Source organism: Schistocerca americana, chromosome 4 (assembly GCF_021461395.2).
Source record: "Schistocerca americana isolate TAMUIC-IGC-003095 chromosome 4, iqSchAmer2.1, whole genome shotgun sequence".
NCBI classification, from domain to species: Eukaryota; Metazoa; Arthropoda; class Insecta; order Orthoptera; family Acrididae; genus Schistocerca; species Schistocerca americana.
Window position 1 is genome coordinate 852,713,782 of NC_060122.1, and position 27,438 is coordinate 852,741,219.

At 41.2% G+C, this 27,438-nt stretch overlaps 2 protein-coding genes across 3 annotated transcripts in view; one reads left to right on the top strand and one right to left on the bottom strand.

Annotated features, from left to right (window-relative positions):
• Positions 1 to 18,231, bottom strand: part of LOC124613227 (CXXC-type zinc finger protein 1-like) — a 92,807-nt gene extending 74,576 nt beyond the window's left edge. The window contains exon 1 of one of the 2 annotated variants that reach the window (XM_047141901.1): positions 18,061 to 18,231. In XM_047141901.1, coding sequence (XP_046997857.1) covers positions 18,061 to 18,090 — 30 coding nt within the window. In that variant the 5' untranslated portion in view covers positions 18,091 to 18,231. Of the gene's footprint in view, positions 1 to 17,718; positions 17,979 to 18,060 lie in introns of those variants that run through there. The other variant, XM_047141902.1, reaches the window with a different exon arrangement.
• Positions 18,232 to 18,497: 266 nt separating this feature from the next.
• The window catches only part of LOC124612587 (evolutionarily conserved signaling intermediate in Toll pathway, mitochondrial), a 108,287-nt gene continuing 99,346 nt past the window's right edge, over positions 18,498 to 27,438 (top strand). Inside the window, exon 1 of the mRNA XM_047140871.1 lies at positions 18,498 to 19,297. Within this exon, the coding sequence (XP_046996827.1) occupies positions 18,829 to 19,297 (469 nt within the window). The 5' untranslated portion in view covers positions 18,498 to 18,828. The remainder of the gene's footprint in view (positions 19,298 to 27,438) is intronic.

Here is a 27,438-nt window from a genome sequence, read left to right on the forward strand (position 1 = left end):
GTGTGTAATCTTTTGAATTTACATTTAGCCTCTGTGTAAGTCAACTGGTCCAGGGTCTCATACTCCACAATTTTCCGCTCCTTTTGGAGTACTGGGCAGTCTGGCGAGCAGGGAGAGTGGTGCTCTCTACAGTTGATGCAAGTGGGAAGTGGCACACGTGGAGTATCTCAGTGCAGCAGACGTCCGCAGTCTCGACATGTGGCGCTTCGAGTGCAGTGGGAAGACATGTGCCCAAACTTAGAGCACTTAAAGTACTGCATAGGAGGAGGGACGTACGATTTAACATCACAGCGATAAACCATCACCTTGACCTTTTCGGACAATGTATCACCATCAAAGTCCAAGACGAAGGCAGTGGTAGTAACCCACTTGTTTTTGGGTCTCCTGGAAACGCTCCGGATGAAACGAATACCCCGCCGTTCTAAATTGGCGTGGAGCTCGTCGTCAGACTGCAAGAGGTGGTCACGGTGGAAAATAATCCCCTGGACCACGTTGAGGCTTTTTGGGGGGTGACGGAAACAGGAATATCACCCAGCTTGTCACAGGCGAGTAACGCTCAGGATTGGGCTGGGGATACTGTCCGAGTCGAGACTGCGCAGTTTCTCATCTTGGACAGTGCTGTCACTTCTCCAAACTTTTCCTCAAGGTGTTCGACGACAAATTGATGTTTCATCGGTAGAAAAGAGTCCCCGTCGGTTCTGCTACAGAATAAAAACTGAGGCGAATATGGTTCTCTCCGTTCTGTAGTTCTACATTCCTCCCAAGGTGTAGCGAGGAAGCGCAACGATTTAGGGTCGTACCTCTCGGCATTGTATTCTATCTTGCCCTTCTTGGAGACTGCTGGTGCCGTATGATCACCAGCAAGAGATGACTTAGTCTGCTTCATTGCAGGTCATCCACCCTGATACCATCCACTCCGATCAGGGGGTGTCCCCACGGGCACCACCCAGCCACAGCAAAGGCCAACTGGCACGATGGCCACTGCCGGGAGTCCTGATGCCCCAGAAAGACAGGCATCTACTCCTTGGCATACGTGGGGAATTTACAGCTCAGGCATCAGCAGTGCAATCCCCGTGTTGTCATGGGGCTACCACCAAACGGGTACATGATGGCCCCACCACAATGGACTGGCTACCGTGCTGGACATTGGGTGCAGTGAAATCCAATATTGTCATGGGGGCGAAAGAGGATACGAGACAACAGAAGAAGACGACACTCCCTATAAAGTGTCCTCACCCAAATAGTCGAATCGCAGGTAGAGACGCAAAGCCATGACAAGAGATTCAGGAGATCGAATCTAAGGGCACTTGTGCACCACGTAAGGCGTCCTTTCTCCTATGGCCCGCACTTCTGTAGATTTTTAAAAGTGGCATGTCAAACCATAGAATGGGACCTGAACTCATAGGGCCGAAAAGTATGAGACTCCTTTTAGTCGCCTCTTATGACAGGGAGGAATACCTTGGGCCTATTCTAACACCTGGACATGCAAGGGGGGGGGGGGGGGGGGGGCGAGGAGGAGAATACTGGGGAAGAGTAATCAGGCTACAAACCAGACTGCTTACAAATCACTCATGCAACCAATTCTAGAATATTACTCAAATGTTTTGGACCCGCACTAAATAAGATGGAAGGCGGAATTTAACGTATAGAGAGAAGGGCAGCACAAACAGTCACAAATTTGTTTAACCCTTTTGAGAGTGTTACAGTGATGCTGAAGAAATGGACTGAAAGACTCTTGAAGGTGGACATAAACTATACTGAGAAAGTTAACTAACATAGTTTCACGAACTGGCTTTAAACAAAGATTCTAGGAGTAATTACAACCCGCTACGTATTGGTCACATAGGGACTATGAGGACAAGATTGGAATAATCACAGCACACACAGAAACATACAAATAATCGTTCTTTGTGCTATCTGCTGCCATAGACTTCATGGTGTTTTGCAGAGTATAGATGTAGATGTTATTCTACTACCTGAACAGCACAGCAGAAATATTCATTCCCAAAAAGAAGTAAAATTCTCTCTGTACAGTCACATAACACTCTCTAAATTGTTTTCTGTGTCAGGGACAATCTTCCTCAAAACATAAGAGAAATTAAATACCTTCCAAACTTGAAAAGACAGTTAATGGTCCACCTTCTATCACAATAGCCACCTCTCCCATGTTTTTTGCAGCTCATTCTTCGAAGTCCCCCTTCGCCCATAGCTTTTCCCTACCCCTTGTTAGCAGGGCCCTCTGCTTATATTATGTTCTTTCCTAACAGACATTGTCACTGTGATTTCCATCTTCGCACCATCCTCCTTTATGCACTCTGCTCCTTTAAATACTAAACACAGCTTCACATGTGCTCAGCTAATCTATATCGCTCTAAATGTCCTTTACTATTATTACTGTTAATATTGGAAATGTTTTTGTAAAATGTTTGGTGTGAGTTTTTCTCGGTCAGGTGTAAGAGTGGGCCTAAAGGCCATAATCTGGTCAGATTAAATAAGCAATAAGTAAACATATCATTGCAAGTACTGTACTGGTGATTGTGAAACTTTATTAAGATATACTGGGAACATGTAACAACATTCACACAACATTTCATCAAAATAGTTTGTCATCATGGAACCTCTAGGTAACTTGGCATTGAATGACCCAAATGTAAGCAAGGAATAATCCCTTTACTCCTATCATAAATGTTGTGGCAGTGATGTGTTTATTTCTACTCAGCACCGAGAAACGGGCAGATAGGACCCCGTCAGAATACTGGCGTCATTTACGCAGCCTGGTAGATAGTTCAACAGTCTCTGATAGACTGTTACTCCACGTATGGCAACAACAGCTACCAACGCAAGTAAGAACTACACTAAGTATATGCGACGAAAGATCAGTTGACAAACTGATGCTCGCTGCAGACAGAATCCACGAGACGCACGAGCCTACTGCAACAGTCGCAATGACGTCGACAGATGCCACGTACGGTAACTACCATTACCAGCAAGACCTAACTGACGATATAACAGTAAACTGTGCCACGGTCGCTACGCAACAAACAACAAAAAGTTCAAGCAAAATTAGAGATTTAAAAACTGCAATAGAGGATTTGCGAACACAGCTACTCACGCTACAGCGACCACAAGTTATCTTTAAGCGCAAGAGAGACTGGGCTGGGCGTGAAACACGAAGTCATCAAGAGGACGACCGTAAGGTGTCTGTACACAAAGACTTATACAATTGCTCTCACGTAAAGTTGCCAACAGACTCAGTCAGATCTGCCTTTACAACCTTCATATACGGGCCCATTTCAGGTGCTCAGTAGAAATAAGCATACCGTGGACATAATGTAGAATGGTGTTCCGACACAGGAATCGATTGAGCGTGTCAAGCCAGCATGGGTTTTACCCTCTCCGACCTCTGACACCACGCCTGTGCATCAACACATGATGGATGCAGAGCATACCGAAACACCGCTCAGTACATCGTCTGAGACAGGTGAACCACCACCACAAACAACAACGTCACCGCCCCTGAGACACCCGATGCACACCAGAGCTGGATGTCGAATAAAATTCAAGTATCAAGATATCCCTGCCCTGGAACTCCGCACTTTAAGGGGGGAGGGGGGGGGGGGGGGGGCTGTGTGGCAGTGATAATTTTCATGTCTGGTGCAAAGTGATATCAAAAGTGCATGAGAGTTTTTATCTTTGCCATAAGACTATAGAGTCTCCTAGTTTTTGTTACTTCTCTGTTGTTTTTTTAGTTTCTTCTCATTGTGAGTTTTTGGGAATAAATATTTTTTCGTTAACTCATTATACCAGACGGCTACGCAATTATTTGTTGTAGGCAAGTCGCCTACAATGTATTTATTCTGTAATTGTACAATGTATAATTCATTACAATATGTCTGCTGCAGGAAAGGAATGCTACTTTGCTGGAGGTAAAGTTAAGCACGTCCTTATTGAATAAACTGAAATATAAGTCCATGAACAAAATCATCCAATTATTAAAGACAATCATCAAATTAATACACATCTCATATACATATCAAACATTTCAAATAAACAATTTCTAAACACACTGTATGTAACTGGTGCAGTCAGTTTCTTTTAAGAGCATTAAAATAAGCCTGAAACATGATACTAAAATTAGTCAACTTATAAACTGCAACTACTTAGTGGATATCGTGATAATTAATATCAGTAAAAAGCCCACAATTTTGTTAGTATAACATGCAGAAATCTGACAACTATTCCATTTTCAATATTACTACTGAACTCAAATTCAATGTACCACTTTCACAAGATTTTACTACTATCATCACTAGTCTACTTTCTATTAGCACACATGGGGGCCACCCAATTGATAGGGGTGGGGTGTGGTTACTGTTTAAAAAACTTTAGGCATCGGAATGATCACAAAATGTACACTATCACTTCTTCTTCTCTTACCAACCATGAAAACTTATGTTTTCTCCACACAAAATGTAATCAAACAATCTTAATCAAACCAACCAATGGCAAACAATAACAGATGGTAAATGATGTTCAGAGAAAGTATTGAATGATTTCCTGCAAATAGGTTATCAATTAACATGAGATGAATCCTGGCACACGAAAAGTATCATTGTAAATGGCAAAAAAAGAAAATTAATTACTAAAGCATGGTATTGAAGCGCCTTGTTGCGGCGAAATCTAATATGGTGACCAACAGGCATGGGAACATCATTCGGCACGTCTGGTAGAAGTAATACGAGATACTTGCACTGTCAAGTCAGTCTGGGAAATGTATGGCCCAAATAACCAGTCTCCGACTATGCCAGTCCACACGTAACCATAGTGGCTTCTCATAGCATTTGTGACCTCCCATTCCTATGAGATTACTAATCGTTGTATGCCCGATGTGGCATGTCAGTTTGTAAACAATTTTTTTGAATCACCCTAAACACCCTCATAGCTAAATCAAACTATGGAAACCCGTGATTGGAATACCAACAATATAAGGAAAAAATAGATGGCTAGTTGCCATAAAGATGACATGTTAAGTTGCAGAAAGGCAAAATGAAAAGACTCTTACACATTAGTTTTCAGCCAAAGCCTTTGTCAGAAAACGAAACGCACACACATAAAAATTCACAAAAGGATGCACACCTCACCAAACATGTGATGACCATCCCTGGCAGCTCGTACTGGAATGCAACTGTCGCGTGGAATGGAAGCAGCAATCTGGAGGGGGTGGGGATGGGGAAGGGATAGCAGGGTGTGGGTGTGGGAGAGGGAAGGGTGCTGTCTGGTGGAGCATGCAGGGACTAGACCGCCAACAAGAGCAATGTCGCTTGGTTGTGGGGCAGGGTGGTGGGTAAAGGGGAGGGGGATGGAGGGTGAAGAAGGAGAGGAGCAGGGAAGGGGAAAGATAGGTGGGTGCATTAGCAGCGGGTGGGAGATGGGAGTAGGGAGGAGGTGATAAGGCGAGAGGGGTGGAGACTTACACTATCCTCTACTTAACCTATCTTTGGCACAGAAAGGGATAGAATATGCTGCTGTAAAACTTTTCGATAAATTACCAGATGAAATAAAATGTCCGACAGACAGCAGTAATAGTGTCAAAAATAAATTGAAATTGCATCTCCTTGACAACTCCTTCTATACCATAGATTATTTCTTGAATAGGGATAAATAAATCTATAGGTATTTTGGAGAAAAGAGAACCACTTGTAAGAATATCAGAAGCTCAGATGGAAACCCAGTTCTAAGCAAAGAAGGGAAAGCAGAAAGGTGGAAGGAGTATATAGAGGGCCTATACAAGGGCGATGTTCTTGAGGACAATATTATGGAAATGGAAGAGGATGTAGATGAAATGGGAGATATGATACTGCGGGAAGAGTTTGACAGAGCACCGAAATACCCGAGTCGAAACAAGGCCCCGGGAGTAGACAACAACCCATTAGAACTACTGACGGCCTTGGGAGAGCCAGTCCTGACAAAGCTCTACCATCTGGTGAGCAAGATGTACGAGACAGATGAAATACCCTCAGACTTCAAGAAGAATATAATAATTCCAATCCCAAAGCAAGCAGGTGTTCACAGATGTGAAATTTAATAAGTCACAGCTGCAAAATACTAACACGAATTATTTACAGACGAATGGAAAAACTGGTAGAAGCTGACCTCAGGGAAGATCACTTTGGATTCCGTAGAAATGTTGGAACACGTGAGGCAATACTGACCTTACGACTTATCTTAGAAGAAAGATTAAGGAAAGGCAAACCTACGTATCTAGCATTTGTAGACTTACAGAAAGCTTTTGACAATGTTGACTGGAATACTCTCTTTCAAATTTTGAAGGTGGCAGGGGTAAAATATAGCGAGCGAAAGGCTATTTACAATTTGTATAGAAACCAAATGGCAGTTATAAGAGTTGAGGGGCATGAAAGGGAAGCAGTGGTTGGGAAGAGAGTGAGACAGGGTTGTAGCCTCTCCCCGAAGTTATTCAACCTGTATATTGAGCAAGCAGTGAAGGAAACAAAACAAAAGTTCGAAGTAGGTATTAAAATGCATGGAGAAGAAATAAAAACTTTGAGGTTCGCCGATGGCATTGTAATTCTGTCAGAGACAGCAAAGGACTTGGAAGAGCAGTTGAACGGAATGGATAGTGTCTTGAAGGGAGGATAAGAGATGAAAATCAACAAAAGCAAAACGAGGATAATGGAATGTAGCCGAATTAAGTCGGGTTATGTTGAGGGTATTATATTAGGAAATGAGACACTTACAGTAGTAAAGGAGTTTTGCTATTTGGGGAGCAAAATAACTGATGATGATCGAAGTAGAGAGGATATAAAATGTAGACTGGCAATGGGAAGGAAAGCGTTTCTGAAGAAGAGAAATTTGTTAACATCGAGTATAGATTTAAGCGTCAGGAAGTCGTTTCTGAAAGTATTTGTATGGAGTGTAGCCATGTATGGAAGTGAAACATGGGCGATAAATAGTTTAGACAAGAAGAGAATAGAAGCTTTCAAAATGTGGTGCTAATGAAGAAGAATGCTGAAGATTAGATGGGTAGATCACATAACTAATGAGGAGGTATTGAATAGAATTGGGGAGAAGAGGAGTTTGTGGCACAACTTGACTAGAAGAAGGGATCGCTTGGTAGGACATGTTCTGAGGCATCAAGGGATCACCAATTTAGTATTGGAGGGCAGCGTGGAGGGTAAAAATCGTAGAGATGAATACACTAAGCAGATTCAGAAGGATGTAGGTTTCAGTAGGTACTGGGAGATGAAGAAGCTTGCACAGGACAGAGTAGCATGGAGAGCTGCATCAAACCAGTCTCAGGACTGAAGACCACAACAACAGGTATAATATATGCATTTTGTGCCATTTAAGAGAATAGGAAAGGTAATAAAATATTTACGCTTTCAAAAATCTCAATCCGTATGTGCATTTCTGATGCACTTGACACAATCCAATCATAATGGTGACTATGAGATTGATCAATGTAACAAGTAACTAACTAACAACTAACTGCAGTAGTTGCACACTACAAAAACTACTAAGAATTATTAATAAAAGTTTCCAAAAAATCAAAGAAGATGCACGTAATGTCATAAATCAATAATTCCAACAGCAGGCTTAAGGCTATATGGGATGTAGTGAAACTAAAGACAGGACAACCAGCGAAAGAAAAGGATACCATCACTAATGAACTGAATGGAAGGGCTATAAATGATGAGTCACAGGCAGTAAATGAATGTAATAACCATTTCTTAAATATAGTTCAAGGTAAAAATCACAGCAGTATGTTAAAAAAGTAACTGTCATAAAATTCAGTTATACAAATTTATCACCAACTTCTTTCTCTGAAATTAAGAAAATTATAAATTCTCTCAAAAATAAAAGCTCATCTGGTTTTGATACATTTTTCAATACAGTACTAAAGATTAGACTTAGAGAAAGCTTTTGACAATGTTGACTGGAATACTCTCTTTCAAATTCTGAAGGTGGCAGGGGTAAAATACAGGGAGCGAAAGGTGATTTACAATTTGTACAGAAGCCAGATGGCAGTTATAAGAGTCTAGGGACATGAAAGGGAAGCAGTGGTTGGGAAGGGAGTGAGACAGGGTTGTAGCCTCTCCCCGATGTTATTCAGTCTGTATATTGAGCGAGCAGTAAAGGAAAGAAAAGAAAAATTTGGAGTAGGTATTAAAGTCCATGGAGAAGAAATAAAAACTTTGAGGTTTGCCGATGACATTGTAATTCTGTCAGAGACAGCAAAGGACTTGGAAGACCAGTTGAACGGAATGGATGGTGTCTTGAAGGGAGGATATAAGATGAACATCAACAAAAGCAAAACGAGGATAATGGAATGTAGTCGAGTTAAGTTGGGTGATGCCGAGGGTATTAGATTAGGAAATGAGACACTTAAAGTAGTAAAGGAGTTTTGCTATTTGGGGAGCAAAATAACTGATGATGGACGAAGTAGAGAGGATATAAAATGTAGACTGGCAATGGCAAGGAAAGCGTTTCTGAAGAAGAGAAATATGTTAACATCGAGTATAGATTTAAGTGTCAGGAAGTTATTTCTGAAAGTATTCGTATGGAGTGTAGCCATGTATGGAAGTGAGACATGGCCGGTAAATAGTTTGGACAAGAAGAGAATAGAAGCTTTTGAAATGTGGTGCTACAGAAGAATGCTGAAGATTAGATGGGTAGATCACATAACTAATGAGGAAGTATTGAATAGGATTGGGGAGAAGAGAAGTTTGTGGCACAACTTGACCAGAAGAAGGGATCGGTTGGTAGGACATGTTCCGAGGCATCAAGGGATCACCAATTTAGTATTGGAGGGCAGCGTGGAGGGTAAAAATCATAGGGGGAGACCAAGAGATGAATACACTAAGCAGATTCAGAAGGATGTAGGTTGCAGTAGATACTGGGAGATGAAGAAGCTTGCACAGGATAGAGTAGCATGGAGAGCTGCATCAAACCAGTCTCAGGACTGAAGACCACAACAACAACAACAACAACTAAAGATTTGTTCTCATATAATAAACCTGGTCTTCTCTGAAATATTGCATGCATCACTAACTCGGGGCATTTTTCCAGAGAGACTGAAATACGTCGTTATCAAACCCCTCTTTAAGAAAGATTACAGGAGAGATGTAACTAACTACTGATCTGTTTCACTGCTGACATTTTCCAAAATTTGTGAGAAGGTGATACATTCTAGAACAGTATCTCACGTGAGCAACACTAATACCCTCAGGAAATCACAGTATGCTCCTGGATAAATTGAAATTTTATGTGATTGATGGTATAGCAAACCAACAGATAATGAAGCTGTACTTTAGTAATTCACCCAGTGAAGTCCAGGGACATTATTCTGAATGAGATTCCACCTTGGCTCCGTTTCAGGTCCACTATTACTCCTCATACACATAAAGAATCTTCTGTCTAATATACAACATGCAGAATTAGTTCTTTTTGCAGATGACACTAATATTGTTATCAATCCAATCATATGTACAACAACAGAAAAACTGGTGAACAAAGTTCTTAAAAGTATTATTGACTGGTTTTCTGCAAATGGTCTCACCCCCAGTTTTAAAAAGACAACATCTTAAGTTCTGCAAAACGAGGATTACTACACCAATGATATACTTACCATCGCTTTCACTTGTGTAACAAATGAGAGAAAGTAACAAATATGATGGAAACTTCAAATTTCCTAGGTGTCCATATTATGACAATTTAAACCCGAATCAACATGGTTTGGAACTCCTAAAACAATTTAGTTCGGCCACATGTGCACTTAAGACTCCTTGCAAATCTTTGGGAGAGACAAATTAGTTGGTTGACATATTTTGCAAATTTTCATTCAACATGTCATATGGAAAAACGTTCTGGGGAAACTCATCTTTAAGAAAGAAAGTCTTCATTGCTCAAAAAAAAAAAGTGCTGTAAGAATATTACGGGGTGCTCACTCACTATCATCTTGTAGACATCTGTTTAAGGAGTTTGCCATTCTGACTACTGCTCCACAGTATATTTACTCACTCAAGTTTGTTACAAACAATCCACTGCAGTTCAAAGGGAACAATTATGTACTTAAGTACAATACCAGAATGAACAATGACGTTAATTACTCCACATTAAAGTTTTCTTTGGCACAAAAAGGATTGCACAGTGCTGCAACTAAAATTTTTGATCACTTACCCAGTGATATAAAATGTCTGATAGAAAGATAAGTAAAATTTGAAAACAAACTGAAAAAGTTTCGCCTTGACAACACACATTCCATAGAATAATTTCTGTTACTGTAATGTGTAAAAGGCGGTGGGTAAGAATTTACTAACATCTCTCTCTCTCTCTCTCTCTCTCTCTCTCTCTCTGTGTCTGTCTGTGTGTGTGTGTGTGTGTGTGTGTGTGTGTGTGTGTGTGTGTGTGTGTGTGTGTGTGTAAAAAAAAAAATCATCTTATAAAAATGCTCAGATTGTAGCTGTATTTACAAATTACTTTGTGATCTGAATGTAAAATGACTTGTTCAATATCATTATGATTTATTGTACAAAATGGTCCATAGAACATGAAACTAACTAACTATGTGTTATAAATTATATTAAGCTAATTGTGTGTAAATCAAAGAAAAGTGTATAATAGGGACCTATCGAATGAGGCAATCAACTATTAAAGACACAAACCTCATATTTGGGAGGATGGGGTTCACTCTGTCCGCCCATCTTGATTTGGGCTTTCCTGCATCACCTCAGGCAAATGCCAGGATGGTTCCTCCATCAAGGCCATGGCCCACAACCAGTTCTATCCTTATAGGGTGTAGATACGTATTCTGCAACTTCAGCTATTGATTTTCACCGTATTACAATGAAAATTATTGTACCATTGTGAGATGGTCCTTGGATGAATAAAAATAATAAAAAAATAAAATCTCAAAAAGTGTCTTCCATGTAGGATCACAATAAAAAGGTAGTCTTTTTTTATGTACAATGAAATTACACAATGTGAATTTTTTCACACATTTCCTTTCCCATGAAGTGATAAAAACATCTGCTATACTCGAGGCGTGTGTTACCCGCAAACAAAAAAGCGTCTACAGTTAGTGCAGTATTTGTGTAGTTCAACACAAATGTATATCATCATTAATATCACTGTAAATCGCCAGCAGTGTCTGTTCCTTCAGATATTCATGCATGTCTGAAAGACATTCGCATCAAACTATACATACACTTGAAATACAGGCACTGCACAAACTGTACTTCACGCTAAAGCATGGGAAACAGACAAGAAGAACATTGTCTCCTCCTATGAACAGTGTGTGAGTACTATGGGGTGTGCAGGTTTGGGTCAGCCCAGGTGGCGTGCATGGATAACTAAAGTGGTTGAGGCAACAGCCATCGACAAACAGGAAGTCCAGTTTGAGTCCTGAGCCAACCCAAATTTTCGTATGTCTATAGTAAACCATACGGCTGATGTAATATTGTATTCACTATTTGTGAATACATTTTATGAAATCATCATCATCATCATCATCATCATCAGTGTTCTGCCTAAAGGCAGGTTTTCACACGGTAGTTCTCCAGGCTGTCCGGTCTTCTGCCATCCTCTTCAGGTCTGCATAATTTCCTCTTCCCTTTATGTCGTCTACCATCTTGTATCTCTTTCTTCCTCTCAGTCTTCTCCCACAAACCAATCCTTCCAAAGCATCTACTAGCAAGCACTCCCTTCTCAATGAATGTCCCAACCTGTTCTTTTTCCTTTCTCTTACAACCTTCAGCAGACATCTCTCACCAACCCTTTCCAATACTCTTTCATTACTCACTCTTTCCATCCAGCTTATTCTCTCCATTCTCCTCCACATCCACATCTCAAATGCTTCTAACCTTTTTTCATCCTCTCATCTCAGTGTCCATGTTTCTGCCCCATATAGTGCCACACTCCAGACAAAACATTTGCCAAGCCTTTTCTTTAGTCCTTTATCTAATTTGCCACATAAGAGTCTCCTCTTTCTGTTGAATGCCTCCTTCGCTATGGCAATTTGAGTTTTCACCTCCTGGTGACATCTCAAGTCTTCTGTTATTGTGCTTCCGAGATATTTAAATTCACTTACTTGGCTAATGGTAGATTGTCCTATTTTAATATTGGACAGTCTGTGTCTTGTACAGATGACAGAACTCTTTGTTTTTGCTGTGTTTATTTGCATCCCATATTACACACAAGCTTCATTCAGATCCTTCAGCATGTTATTCACTGTCCGCTCACTTTCTGCCACTAATACCATGTCATCAGCAAATCTTATACATTCTATTCTCTTTTCCACCAATACATATTCCTCTTTTCCCATCTAAGCTTTTCGCAACAATCTCTTCAAGGTATACGTTAAACAACAGTGGGGAAAGGCAACAACCTTGTCTGACACCTTGTCCAATGCTGCTTCCTTCTGACATTTCATTTCCAATCCTTATCTTTACTTTCTGGTGTAAATATAGATTCTGTATCAGTCGTCTCTCTTTCCAATCTACTCCTTTCCTCTTCAAGATATCCATCAGCTTGTCCCACTGAACTCTGTCAAAAGCCTTTTCTGAATCCATAAAAACAGCAAAGATTTCTCTACCCTTTTCCATATATCTTTCCCCTATAGTTCTTAGCAGGCCAATAGCATCTCTTGTTCCTTTTCCTCTTCTAAATGCAAACTGCTCCTCTGCAATCCCTCTATCCAGCTTGCCATATAACCTTCTATTCAACACTCTCAGCAAGACTTTAGCTGCATGAGAAATTAGATTACTGGACCGGTGTTCTTCACATTTTTTAGTGTTTCTCTTTTTCTCTATTGGTATTATAACTGTTGCAGCGAAGTCCTCAGGCCATTCCCCTTTGTCATATATCTCGTTACAGAGGTAGACTATTTCTTCTCTTGCCTTGTTTCCCAGGCTCTTCAACAGTTCTGCTGGTAAATCGTATATTCCACATGCCTTCCTATTCTTCATCTCCTTCAGCACCTTTTCTACTTCCGCTTCCAAGATGGTAAATCCCTTTCCATCTTCCGGCACATATTGCTCCTCTTCAACCTTAATTTCGCTTTGCATTTCATCCCCCTTATACAGACATTCAATATATTCTTGCCATCTGTTCAAAACCTCCTGTGGTTCTTCTGCTAGAGTACCATCCGCTCTTTCTATTTCCATGTTATTCCTCTTTCTTTTACATCCAAAAACTATCTCACTAGCTAGTCTATACATAGTTTCATACTTTCCCTCTCTCTCCATTTTCTCTATTTCGTTGCATTTCTGTTTCATCCATTTTTTTCTTGCTTCTTCAGTTTCTCTTCTTAATTCATTATTCAGTTTCCTGTACCTCTTTTTGCCTTCTTCAGTTTCTACACTTTTCCACTTTCTGTGCTCTTCCATCTTTTTCAACATGTTTTCTATTATCCATTTTTTCCTTGTGCTTTGGGATACTCTAATTCCTAGTACTTCTTTGACAGAGTCCACAAGTCCTTCCCTCATTTTTATCCACTTGTCATTACCACTTTCATCAACACTACCTCTTTGCCACTTTTCCATAAATCTGTTCTCCAAATCTGATGCCTTTCCTACCTCTTTGAGTCTTTCTATGTTTAGTCTTTCCTTTGCTTTACCTTTCCAGACTTTTTTCAACTTCACTTGTATTTCTCCCATCACTAGGTTGTGGTCTGAATTTATATCCGCTCCTGGATAAGCTTTAGCATTCTTCAAACAGTTCCTAAACCTTTTTTGTATCAGGATGTAGTCCAGCTGATATCTTTCCCTATTCAAGTTTGATATCCATGTGTAACGTCTCCTTTTGTGGTGTTCAAATAATGTGTTGCCCACTGCTAATGAATTTTCTTTACAGAAACTAATTAGTCGTTCACCTCTCTCATTTCTTATTCCTAATCCAAATTTTCCTACTGTATCTTCATCTCTTCCTTCACCCACCACTGCATTCCAGTCCCCCATGACGATAATGCAAGCATTTCTATTTTCTTTCTCGATGAGTTCTTGTATTTTCTCATAATATTCTTCCACTTCCTCATCTCTGTGCTAGCTGGTAGGCATATATACCTGTATTAATACCAAATCTTTTGAACTACCCTTCAGTCATATCATTATCAGTCTTCCATCAATATATTGTACAATTTTATGAAAAAGCGTCTCTAATGTACTGTACCATGGACTTTTAACATAACTGAAATGCAGGTGGAGATGATACCAAGTACTCCTCTGCGTGATACTAGAACCCTCATTGATTTCCACAGTACAGCTACATTAGTAAATTAGGACAATCTGAGCAGAACTTCATTCTTTCTACCATTCTAAAAAACAATGAACATACTTTAACAACGTAGTCTTCTCTAAGCACTCACAACAATCTCCAAGTACTGCTCTACTATCATTGTTCAGGGGCAAATGCATTGTAATATTGCTTAGAAATCTACTTTCTCTCACTGCAACATCTCTTAAAGCTAACTGATAAGCAACTACAGGAAAACTGACGCTAGGAGCTGCATAATTTGGAGACAGGATGTGAGCATGCAGGCCTAGGCATGTGTAGGAGCTAGTTGAGGTACCACACCAGCGCCTTCATATTGTAAAATTTTAATAGTATTGACCTTGTATTGCAGAAGAATCAAGAATAGGTGATGAAGAAATTTTGGTATTCCTAAGACTGTAACTTTTTTTTCAACTCAGCTTAATGAATGTCTGTTGTTGAGAAGTGATCTATCATAAGTAAAAAAAAAAAAAAAAGTAAGTGTAATTCAATACAATTTTCAATATATGACAGTCAAAAGCTACATCAAATATTCAAGTCTGCAGGAAAAGTTAATTTACTCTCTTCAAAGATTCTACAATTTATAGGTCCCAAGACTATTTTAAACGTGAAGAAAGTCAATCAACACTGTTGTAATCCCTTCTAAGTGGCTCAATAGTTATTAAGCAAATGCATAAGACAACGAATGACTACTGTTTCATGCTAATTCCTTATTTACGCATTTCCCATGTGTCACCAAAGCATCTTCGGGAGGATAGTTGACTGCCTGTGTGCTATCACAATTAAAAGTTATGTTTCTTGTCAGAATCAAGTAATGAAAACTCCAGGTAGGAATATCAACAATGTAGGAGAAGACAGATTGCTACTTAACATAAAGATGACCCAGATCTAGATTTCTGGCAAATTCCATGAATCACTTAAGATGAATACCAGGGTGGTTATTTTAAGGGACATGGCTGATTTCCTCTCCTAATCTGAGCTTGCACCTACTGCTCCTATGTAATTGTTTAGGTTTATATTTAACAGTATGCTGTCTTTGTGCTATATCAGGTTTGGTTCCACGTGGAAACGGATTTGCCAGCAGCCATATAGCAGGTTTGGCCACTACCCCACTTACTGCAACTTAATCTGGGCATAGGTAAAGTCAAGTATTAATAGTTTCATTTTATACAAATGTAAGGTCTCGTACAACCCGAACACATACTATTAAACATCTATGGCCATTAACAGAACCATATTTATTCTTGGTTCCCTGTTATTGCCATGCTTATGGCCATAAGTAAAAGACAAGCTGAGTGTGTCCTGTTTTGGCAAGTTTTAAAATTTATACAAAAATATCTATAATATATATCTGGCTGGAAACTAAGCACATTTTATTAAAGTGGGTTTATTTAAAATATTTCTGTTATTTTTATACCAAGATAGACCTAACTAATAGTCATGCTCGACCATCTCATAGTAATTTATCCTTTCCATGTTTCAAAATATGCAATACAAATTACAAAATGATAACATTTTTAACTCAAAGTTTTTTTAGACACCCTGAGGATAACAGATTTCAATATTCTGTCAGCGATGTAAAAAATACACTGTTGGCTACTGTTAAGGGAATGACGGTTGCTGCTGCAAACAAGTTACACAAAGCCGCAAAAACATTAAATTACAACTCTACTTCCACAGAAATCTACTGGGCAGTGTGGCCCTTACTACAATTTTTTTCTTTTTTTGGGGGGGGGGGGGGGGGGGTTATATGTTGATGGACTTGGTTCTGGACTGTTCCAACATGGGGGTTCCATTTACTAAGGAGAGACTATGTATCTATGCATAAGCTTATTGAAAAGCCACATTTGTTTAGTTCTAAGGCTGCATTGCAAACAATCAACCAGGGAAAAAGTGATTATATGGTTTTTTGGAGAGAGAGAAAGTTTTGGTGTAAAAGATGCTGAATGTTAATGAGGCCAGAGTTCATATTGCAGGGGAAAAATTAGAAACTGGTAGCAGAAAGTATCTGAATCTCTGAATGATAAGGATATGTTATCTTACCCTTACAGGGTTTTTAATACGGGTGAAACCTCTTTCTGGTTCCTAAAGTGGAATTAATAATTTGTTACTAGTTCAATCATTACAATACTGTTCCACTCAACTGCTGTAACTTCTATTTACTTTATGGACACTTGTTTTCTTATACGCTTGTATAAAGAACAATTTACATTCTCTCCAGTTTTATTATAACAATCAGTGGCCAAAAGTGGAGACCTGACTGACCATTGCTATAGTTAATACAGCCAAAACTGATGAAATACACCATTTTTGTATTTTTTCCCCCCCTTCTTCGATAAAAATTAGAACATTTGTTCCCACGTACAGTCTTTGAAACAATATTATATATTATAACAATATTTTGAAGTAACCTTTCTTTCCCCCCATAGTTAACATGTTGCATATCTTGAACTGGCCTTACGATGGCCATATGTGGTGCCGTGACCCTGTAGCAATCAGTCGCAAATAATGTTTATTGCACAACCACCTTTCGGTCACAGTGTGGTCACCTTCAGTGCAGTAAATGTAAGTTAAAACATTAAAACCAGTAAGTCCCAACAGGACTGATTGCACTCAACCCTCGACATGACCAGTTCAGTTGGAATTGTGTGTATATATAAAGTCCCTTTAACATTTTAACTTACTGTTACAGCTCTGAAGACTTCCAAACATTGAGCAAAATACGGATTTGCAATAAAAGTTATTTGCGGCTGATTGCCTTACCCTTTACTATTTGTATCATATCTCATGTAGCGATTTCTAGTAAAAAAATCCCAGGTTTCTAAATCTCTAACAGCGTTACATACATATTATGTTGAAGTACAGTCTTCATGCATGTGTATGGGTAAAGAGATACGAAATTACATGTCAGCCTGAGTAAAAATATTTTGTGTAGAATTATCTTAAATGTAACGCACATCCAATACCCCTGTAGTCCCATAAGATACAAAATATCTTCATATAAGAACTATTACAATAAAAACAGCCAACATTCATAAGCTTTTAATTCATGTAAGTAGCACAAAATTTATGAAGACAGTAAAATCCATAGCAAATAAAAAGCCTCGTCCATAGCTTTTTACATATCTCATTTTATCACATTCAGCTAACTCACAAAAATAAATTATCTTTAATTTTTGCAATCTGATTAAGCATCAGTCATGGTGGTAAATTCATACAGTACTAAGCCAGTAGCCAATCCTGTGAAGATAATTACTAGTGCCTAAATATAATTCAATGAATAAGTATAATTGTATGTATAATGAACTACCACTTCGGTTTACAATTTCAATCATGCATCAACAAACATAACTAGTCAACACGGATTTCTAAAAACACAATAATCCATGGTAGCGACGCAATCTTTCTCATTCTTACACTGAACTGACTTACTTTAGACTGACAATGTGTCGTGTTTTCTCAATTCGTTCAAAAAATAAAATTACTGATAGTATCTGATGCTGTGTTGCCTACAGATTTCTTCACAATTTCATTTACAGTACATTTAAGTACCGCATATCTGCTTTGATCATTTACATCAACGGATGCCCTGTTGTAGAAAGAAAGATATGTCACGTGCTATCTTATCTGCATATTTTAAATAGATCGCTATCAAGCCTAATACAAAATCTATCTTTGCCACTACTGCTGTAGTGTTGTTTAGTGTGAGCTGTGAGTGATACGTATCGCGGTGCCGTAAACATGGGCGCAAAGTGCAAAGCAAATATCACCTACCGAAAGACCTGCATATTCCTTATCAGTCATTTTTATGAGCTCTTGCAGCAATCAGGAACGAGAAACTCCACACGTAAAATGAAATGTCTCATTCAACTGCTCTGAACTTCATTGTCAAAAATTCAAAATAACTCTCTTCCCACAACAACACATCTCCACTAACGTGTCGAGCAATATCTTTGAGTTTCACAGTTTTTTTTTTCTTCGTACGTACAGTTGCTAAATCCACAGCCACTGCGGAAAATCCCTCAAAATAAATCAGCCAATATTAATCAGCTAACAAGCACTGAAACATAGCTGTATTTATATCAAACACTGAAAAAAGCAAAGAAAAATATAATTTTATTTACATCAGTCAGTGAAAATCAAAAACTGTTACAAGGTGTTTGTTTTCCAGTCATAATTTTTTTTGTCCAAACGAGGCCACTGAATTAATTTGTGGAAAGCTATCGCCTTATCACACCTGAATCATGTACTGTACTACCCATGAAGACGTGTGAAATGACAATGGGTGCATCTGTCTACATATAAGCGTTGAACGTGGGTCAAAGACGCTTGGTTGTATTGCCGGTGTGCGGTGTGAGATGGTTATAAACCTCTCACTGCTAGTAATCACGATCGGTTCTTTTTTTCTACAGTTGTATATTTGAACAACATTATACAGTGTGTTGTGGAATAATTAACTTTATCTGTATGGGTGTCATCTGGCATGTTCCGAAGCCAGAGGAGTGATAAAGTTTATATTTGCTGTGATGAGATTTGCAGACAATGTATAGGAGGAGTTTTCCTATGATATGTACAAAATTGCGATGCGTGTTACACGAGCATCGACGAAAGACAAGGCCATCTGACCATGCAGAGAATTTATTTTATTACGTTAGGCAAATTCATAGTGCCCGTCGACTGTTGGAGAAGGACAACACATACAAGAGACAGCTGATAAAAGCCGAAGATTTCGAGAATATCAAGGACAAGAGTAAAGAAACGTATCTAGAAATGGTTCATATATATGAGAATAGTTCGGTTCAAAGACGTGGACATGTAGAATTTATCTATTCGGCTATGAAACACATGAAGGAGTTTGGCGTGCACAAGGATTTGGAAGTGTACAAAGCGCTGATCAATGTGTTGCCTAAGGGGAAATTTATCCCGACAAACATTTTTCAAGCTGAGTTTATGCATTATCCTAAACAGCAACAATGTATTATAGATGTGTTAGAGCAAATGGAAGACAATGGTATGTATGAGTTGTAGCTCATTTTGGGATTAACTTTAGTCGTTTTCTTCTACATCTGTACTCCGTAAATTACTATTAAGTGTGTGGTAAATGGTACTTACCATTATATCGCATATTAGGGCTTCTTCCCATTCCATTAGACTGATCTTGGCTTCGTGGGCCACCTGTAGTATGTAGGGGGACTCATTCAACATGTTAAAGAGGCTATTCCGGCTGCCATTGAGGGAACAGGATGCAACCAACTACAGATTGTGGTGCATGTTGGAACAAATGAAGCCTGTCATCTGGGCTCAGAACTGATTGTGCCCTTTGTTTCTGCATTGAGTGGAAGGACAGCCGAAAGACTTTGAAGTGTCTGTGACAAGCTAGGCTGCGACTTCCTGGACTTGCACCGTAGGATTGAAAACTGTAGTGTCACCCCCCCCCCCCCCCATGTATGTCAGGTGTGCACTACACATCACATGCTGCTACTCAGGTAGCTGACTGTGTATAGGGTGCACACAAGGGTTTTTCAGATTAGGTGATTCTCCATCCAGTCCCAATAACAATAACTGTCGGAAACCCAGAAGTATCAGTGTAAGAGCAAAAGAAATGCCCTCCACAGGCGAGAGTATTAAATAGCCTACTTATGGTAAACTGCCGAAGCATTCGCAGCAAAGTGCCAGAGTTCGAAGCACTCATGGGAAGCAGTGAAGCTCACATACTACTAGGTCAGAAAGCTGGTTGAAACCTGAAATTGATAGCAGTGAGATTTTTGGAGAAAATTTAAGTGTGTATCGGAAGTATAAGCAGATGGGAAGTGGAGGTGGTGTATTTTTTGCAGTAGACAAGAAACTCAAATCCACAAAGATAGAAATTGAAGCTGCATGTGAAATTATTTGGGCAAGACTCAGTATCAGGGGTGGACATAAAGTGATCATTGGATCCTTCTTTTGCCCATCAGACTCATCTCCTGATGTAACCAAAAACCTCAGTTCAGCTGTTTGTTGTTGCTGTTGTTGTTGTTGTTATTATTGTTGTGGTCTTCAGTCCTGAGACTGGTTTGATGCAGCTCTCCATGCCACTCTATCCTGTGCAAGCTTCTTCATCTCCCAGTACCTACTGCAACCTACATCCTTCTGAATCTGTTTAGTGTATTCATCTCTTGGTCTCCCTCTATGATTTTTACCCTCCACACTGCCCTCCAGGTTAGCACACTGGACTCGCATTCGGGAGGACGACGGTTCGATCCCATCTCCAGCCATCCTGATTTAGGTTTTCCGTGATTTCCCTAAATCGTTTCAGGCAAATGCCGAGATGGTTCCTTTGAAAGGGCACGGCCGATTTCCTTCCCAATCCTTCCCTAACCCGAACTTGCGCTCCGTCTATAAAGACTTCGTTGTCGACGGGACGTTAAACACTGACCACCACCACCACCACCACCACCACCACCACCACCACCACCACCACCACTGCCCTCCAATACTAAATTAGTGATCCCTTGATGCCTCAGAATATGCCCTACCATCCGATCCCTTCTTCTAGTCAAGTTGTGCCACAAATTTCTCTTCTCTCCAATTCTATTCAATACGTCCTCATTAGTTATGTGATCTACCCATCTAATCTTCAGCATTCTTCTGTAGCACCACATTTTGAAAGTTTCTATTCTCTTCTTGTCCAAACTATTTATCGTCCATGTTTCACTTCCATACATGGCTACACTCCATACAAATACTTTCAGAAATGACTTCCTGACACTTAAATCTATACTCGATGTTAACAAATTTCTCTTCTTCAGAAACGCTTTCCTTGGCATTGCCAGTCTACATTTTATATCCTCTCTACTTTGACCATCATCAGTTATTTTGCTCCCCAAATAGCAAAACTCCTTTACTACTGTAAGTGTCTCATTTCCTAATCTAATTCCCTCAGCATCACACGACTTAATTACACTACATTCCATTATCCTCATTTTGCTTTTGTTGATGTTCATATTATATCCTCCTTTCAAGACATTATCGATTCCGTTCGACTGCTCTTCCAAGTCCTTTGCTGTCTCTGACAGAATTACAATGTCATCAGCAAACCTCAAAGTTTTTTTTTCTTCTCCGTGGATTTTAATTCCTACTACAAATTTTTCTTTTGTTTCCTTTACTGCTTGCTCAATATACAGATTGAATAACATCAGCGAGAGGCTACAACCCTGTCTCACTCCCTTCCGGGACCACTGCTTCCCTTTCATGTCCCTCAACTCGTATAACTGCCTTCTGGTTTCTGTACAAATTGTAAATAGCCTTTCGCTCCCTGTGTTTTACCCCTGCCACTTTCAAAATTTGAAAGAGAGTATTCCAGTCATCATTGTCAAAAGCTTTAGCTAAGATAAGTCGTAGGGTCAGTATTGTCTCACATGTTCCAACATTTCTACGGAATCCACCTGATCTTCCCTGAGGTCGGCTTCTACCAGTTTTTCCATTCGTCTGTAAAAAAATCATGTTAGTATTTTGCAGCAGTGGCTTATTAAACTGATAGTTCGGCAATTTTCATATCTGTCAACACCTGCTTTCTTTGGGGTTGGAATTATTATATTCTTCTTGAAGTGTGAGGGTATTGCACCTGTCTCGTACATCTTGCTCAGCAGATGGTAGAGTTTTATTAGGCCTGGCTCTCTCAAGGCTGTCAGTAGTTCTAATGGAATGTTGTCTACTCCCGCGGCCTTGTTTCGACTTAGGTCTTTCAGTGCTCTGTCAAACTCTTCATGCAGTATCATATCTCCCATTTCATCTTCATATACATTGTCTTCCATTTCTATAATATTGTCCTCAAGAACATCTCCCTTGTATAGAACCTCTATATACTCCTTCCACCTTTCTGCTTTCCCTTCTTTGCTTAGAACTGGGTTTCCATCTGAGCTCTTGATATTCATGCAAGTGGTTCTCTTTCCTTCAAAGATCTCTTTAATTTTCCTGTAGGCAGTACCTATCTTACCCCTAGTGATATACGGCTCTACAGCCTTACATTTGTCCTCTAACCACCTCTGCTTAGCCATTTTGCACTTCCTGTCGATCTCATTTTTGAGACGTTAGTATTCCTTTTTGCGTGCTTCATTACTGCATTTTTATATTTTCTCCTTTTGTCAATTAAATTCAATATTTCTTCTGTTACCCAAGGATTTCTATTAGCCCTCGTCTTTTTACCTACTTGATCCTCTGCTACCTTCACTATTTCGCCTCTCAAAGCTACCCATTCTTCTACTGTATTTCTTTCCCCCATTCTTGTCAATTGTTCCCTTATGCTCTCCCTGAAGCTCTCTACAACCTCTTCCAAAAAAAGAGCCTACTCGTGAAGACTTTCTACGTACCCCACCTTCACAACCATCGATTGCTCCTTCATCTCAACGTCCTGTTTCCAAGAAGGCTACAAAGAAACCCAGTTCCTCTCCTTCTCCGCCAAGGCGTGTCCCATCTACAGCACCACCTGGCGGAAATCGCCCTCGGCCGTCTTCTGTGTTGCCGAGGTGCACTGCTGGCGGCCGATCAATCGGCCGATCGCTGGTGGCAGCAGCTGCTCCTGAACAACCTATGGATCAGGTTCTTCTGCCTTCAGCTGAATGCCATTCCACACTGTCGGTCGCAAGCTCTGAGCAGTCATTGAGTTGAGGGCAACCTTGGTCACAGTCTTCCCTTTTCTGTCCACCCTATGTCCATTATCCATTGGAATATCTGCGGCATTTGAGCCAATCGGAATGAATTGTCGATCCTCTTATGATCCTACTCGCCAGTCATCTTCTGTCTTCAGGAAACAAAGCTGCATCCCCACGATCGCTTTGTTTTCCCTCATTTTCAGTCAGTCCGGTTTGATCTCCCCTCTGCTGATGGCACTCCAGCACGTGGGGGACTTATGATTCTCCTCCATGATACTGTCCATTATCACCCAATCCCCCTAAACAGTTCCTTCCAAGCTGTCGCTGTCCATCTTTCCCTTTCTGGATACACCTTCTCTCTTTGTACTGTATACATTCCGTCGTCCACACCAGTGGCAAGAGCTGATCTTCATCTTCTTGGTCAGCTTCCGCCGCCCTATTTGTTGGTTGGGGACTTCAATGCCCACCACCCGCTTTGGGGATCTCCGCATCCTTGTCCGCGCGGCTCACTATTGATAGACGTCTTCCACCAAGCAGATCTTGGTTGCCTCAACACTGGGGACCCTAAATTTTTGTCTGCCTCCATGACAAATTTCTCTCATTTGGACCTTTCGGTCAGTACTGTTCCACTAGCTCGGCGCTTTGAATGGTTCGCCCTTGCTGATACACACTCGAGTGACCACTTTCCATGTGTCCTTCGATTGCAGCCACAAGTGCCATCTATGCTCCCGAGATGCTGGAAGTTTGCCCAAGCTGATTGGACACTCTTGTCGTCTCTAGCAACATTCGATGACCGTCACTTTCCTAGCGTCGACGATGAAGTCACTCATATTACAGAAGTTATTCTTAAAGCTGCGGAACGTTCAATACCTCGCACCTCCGAATTGCCCCGGCTCTCCCCAGTTCCTTGGTGGAACGAGGCGTGCCGTGACGCAATACGTGAGCGGCGATGTGCTCTTCACATTTTCCAGCACCATCCTACTTTGGCCAACTGTATCCGCTACAAGCAGTTCCATGCGCGATGCCGTCGCGTCATTCGCAATAGCAAGAAGGCAAGCTGGGACTTCTTTACTAGCTCATTGAACACCTTCGCTCCCTCCTCGGAAGTTTGGAGTCGGATTCGACGGTTATCTGGCGCGCCTAGTCTCTGGTCTCTGGGCTCACTGTCACACATGATACATTACTGGACCCTGTCGCAATTTCTAACTCATTGGGTCAACACTTTGCTGAGATTTCGAGCTTTCAAATTACCCGCCAGCGTTTCTCCTGAAGTAACGTGCAGAGTCTCCTGAAGAAACGTGCAGCGGAAGCGCAACCTCTTGCTTTCTCCTCTCAAAATCGTGAAAGCTATTATACTGTTTTCTCCATGCGGGAACTCCAACACGCACTCTCTTCTTCTCGCTCTTCCGCCCCAGGACAGGATGGTATCCACATCCAAATGTTGATGCATTTATCATACCATAGTCAGCGTTACCTCCTTCACCTTTATAATCGAATTTGGACCGACAGTACTTTTCCCAGACGATGGCGGGAAGCTATCGTCGTTCCCGTTCCGAAACCTGGAAAGGACAAACATCTCCCCTCTAGCTATCGCCCCATTTCTCTCACGAGTAGTGTCTGTAAGGTTTTGGAGCGTATGGTGAATTGCCGTTTAGCCTGGTGACTGGAGTCCCAAAGCCTTTTAACACCTGCCCAATGCGGTTTCTCAAAGCACCGTTCTGCAGTTGACCATCTTGTTGCTCTCTCCACTTATATCATGAACAATTTTCTCAGGAAACGCCAAACAGTAGCAATATTTTTTGATCTGGAGAGAGCATACGATACCTGTTGGAGGACAGGCATCCTCCGCACACTGTTCTCTTGCGGCTTTTGAGGTCGGTTGCCCCTTTTTCTTCATGAATTTATGGCAGAGCGCACGTTTAAAGTGCGGGTGAACACTACTCTCTCCCGTACTTTCTCACAAGAAAACGGGGTACCCCAGGGCTACGTGCTAAGTGTTGTACTGTTTGCCATTGCCATAAATCCAGTTATGGATCGTCTCTTTCTTGATGTCTCGGGCTCCTTCTTTGTGGACGATTTTGCGATCTACTACCGCTCTCAACGGACCAGCCTTCTTGAACGATGTCTTCAAGGATGTCTCGATCGCCTCCACTCTTGGAGCATCAAAACCGGCTTCCTCTTTTCTCCCAGTAAGCCCGTTTGTGTCAATTTTTGGCTTTGTACGGAGTTTCTTCCGCCTTCCCCACATCTAAGCCCTGTCGACCTTCCATTCGCGGACGTCACTAAATTCTTGGGTCTTATGTTTGACAGAAAACTGACTGGTCCTCCCACGTTTCCTCTCTTTTGGCTCGCTGTCTGCGATCTGTCAACACCCTCCGTGTCCTGAATGGCACCTCTTGGGGAGCGGACCGAGTGGCCATTATCCTCCTCTATCACACCTTAGTGCGCTTGAAATTGGACTATGGAAGCATAGTTTACTCCTCTTCTCGGCCGTCTATTCTTTGGCGTCTCGACCCTGTCCACTACCGTGGATTCTGTTTAGTGTCTGGAGCTTTTTGCACCAGCCCTGTGGAAAGCCTTTATGCTGAGACTGCTGAACCTCCACTGTCCAATCGGCGTGCTGTCCTTCTGAGTCGTTATGCTAGCCATCTGTCTTCCATGCATGCTAATCTGGCCCATGACATTTTTTTCGATGCCTCCTTGGATTTAGGGTACGCAGGTCGCCCTTCCTCTCTACTATCACCGGGAGTCCACTTCTGTCAACTGCTACATTCTCTTTCCTTCCACTTTCCCAAAAACTTTCTTGAAAACTTGGGGTACAGCACCGCCTTGGCTCCGGCCCCGGACCTGCCTGCTCCGTGACATTTGTCGGTTTCCCAAGGATGGTACCCCTTCTCTTGTTTATCTTCAGGCATTTGCTGCTCTATGTGCACAAATGAAGGATGCCACATTTATTTACACTGACGGCTCAAAAACATCGTTTGGTGTTGGGAGTGCCTATATTGTTGGCAACACCCCCAATCGATTTAGACTTCCCGACCAATGTTCGGTTTATACTGCGGAGCTTTACGCTGTTCTCCAGGCTGTCCAATACATCCGTCGCCATCAGTGGATACAGTATGTTATCTGCTCATATTCTCTCAGCTCTCTCCTCAGTCTCCGAGCTCTATACCCTGTGCACCCTCTGGTCCACCGGATTCAGGACTGCCTCCACCTGCTCCACTTGGGGGCGTCTCCGTGGCGTTCCTCTGGATCCCAGGACATGTTGGTATCTGTCGAAATGAGGTGGCCGATATAGCGGTCAAGGCTGCAGTCTCTCTTCTTCGGCCAGCTATTCGCAGATTCCCTTTGCTGATCTACACAGTGTTTTATGTCGTCGTGTTGTTCTTTCATGGCACACGCATTGGTCGACACTTCCCAATAATAAATTGGGGACGTGAAAGCTCTTCCCTGTGCTTGGACCTCTTCCTCCCGAACGCGTCGTCGGGAGGAGGTAATTTTAGCTAGACTCCACTCCGGATAGGTCACTGTCTTTTTAGCCATCAACATCTTTTAAGCGGCGATCCCCCCCCCCCCCCCCCCCCACCACCACCACCACCACCACCACCACCACCACCACCACCACCACCACTCTGTCCCCACTGCTCTCAGCTGTGGACGGTAAGACACCTTTCACTTGAGTACCCCTATTTTACTCAGTTACGTGCCCGTCTACAGTTGTCGCCTGATATATCTTCCATTTTAGCGGATGACACATGCTCAGCCGATTGCGTTCTCGAGTTTATTAGTGCCAGTTAGATGACGTCAGTCATTTGAGGCTATTTTTGGGGACAAACAACCCTCTTTTCATAGTGGTGAGAGAAACCTCTGGTGTGGTCAGTTTATCTATGTCCCATCTCCTCAATTTCCCACTTTTTTGCCGTTTCTTCAGTTTTAATCTATAGTTCATAACCAATAGATTGTGGTCAGAGTCCACATCTGCCCCTGGAAATGGTCTTCCAATTTAAAACCTGGTTCCTAAATCTCTGTCTTACCATTAGATAATCTGTTCGACACCTTCCAGTATGTTGTATGTAAGTTTCCCAACAATACTGTAATCATCAGTGGAGACTTTAATTGTCCAACAATTAATTGTGAAAATTAACAGTTTTGTTAGTGGTGGGTGTGATAAAACATCCTGTGAAACATTACTAATTGCCTTTTCTGAAAACTACTTAGGACAGATAGTTCGGAACCCCACTCATGATGGATGTATATTGGTTCTAGTGGCAACAAATACACCCGACCCCTTTGAGAATGTCCACATAAAAACTGGTATCAGTGAGCATGACATGGTCATGACAACAATGATTACCAAAGTACAAAGGCCAACTAAAACAAGCGGAATGATATATATGTTCAGTAAACTAGATAAAAAAATGTGTAGCATCGTATCTCAATGAGGAGCCTGAAACTTTCGTCACAGGTGAGGAGCATGTAGAGGAACTCTGGTTCAAGTTTAAAAGAATAGTTGACCATGCAC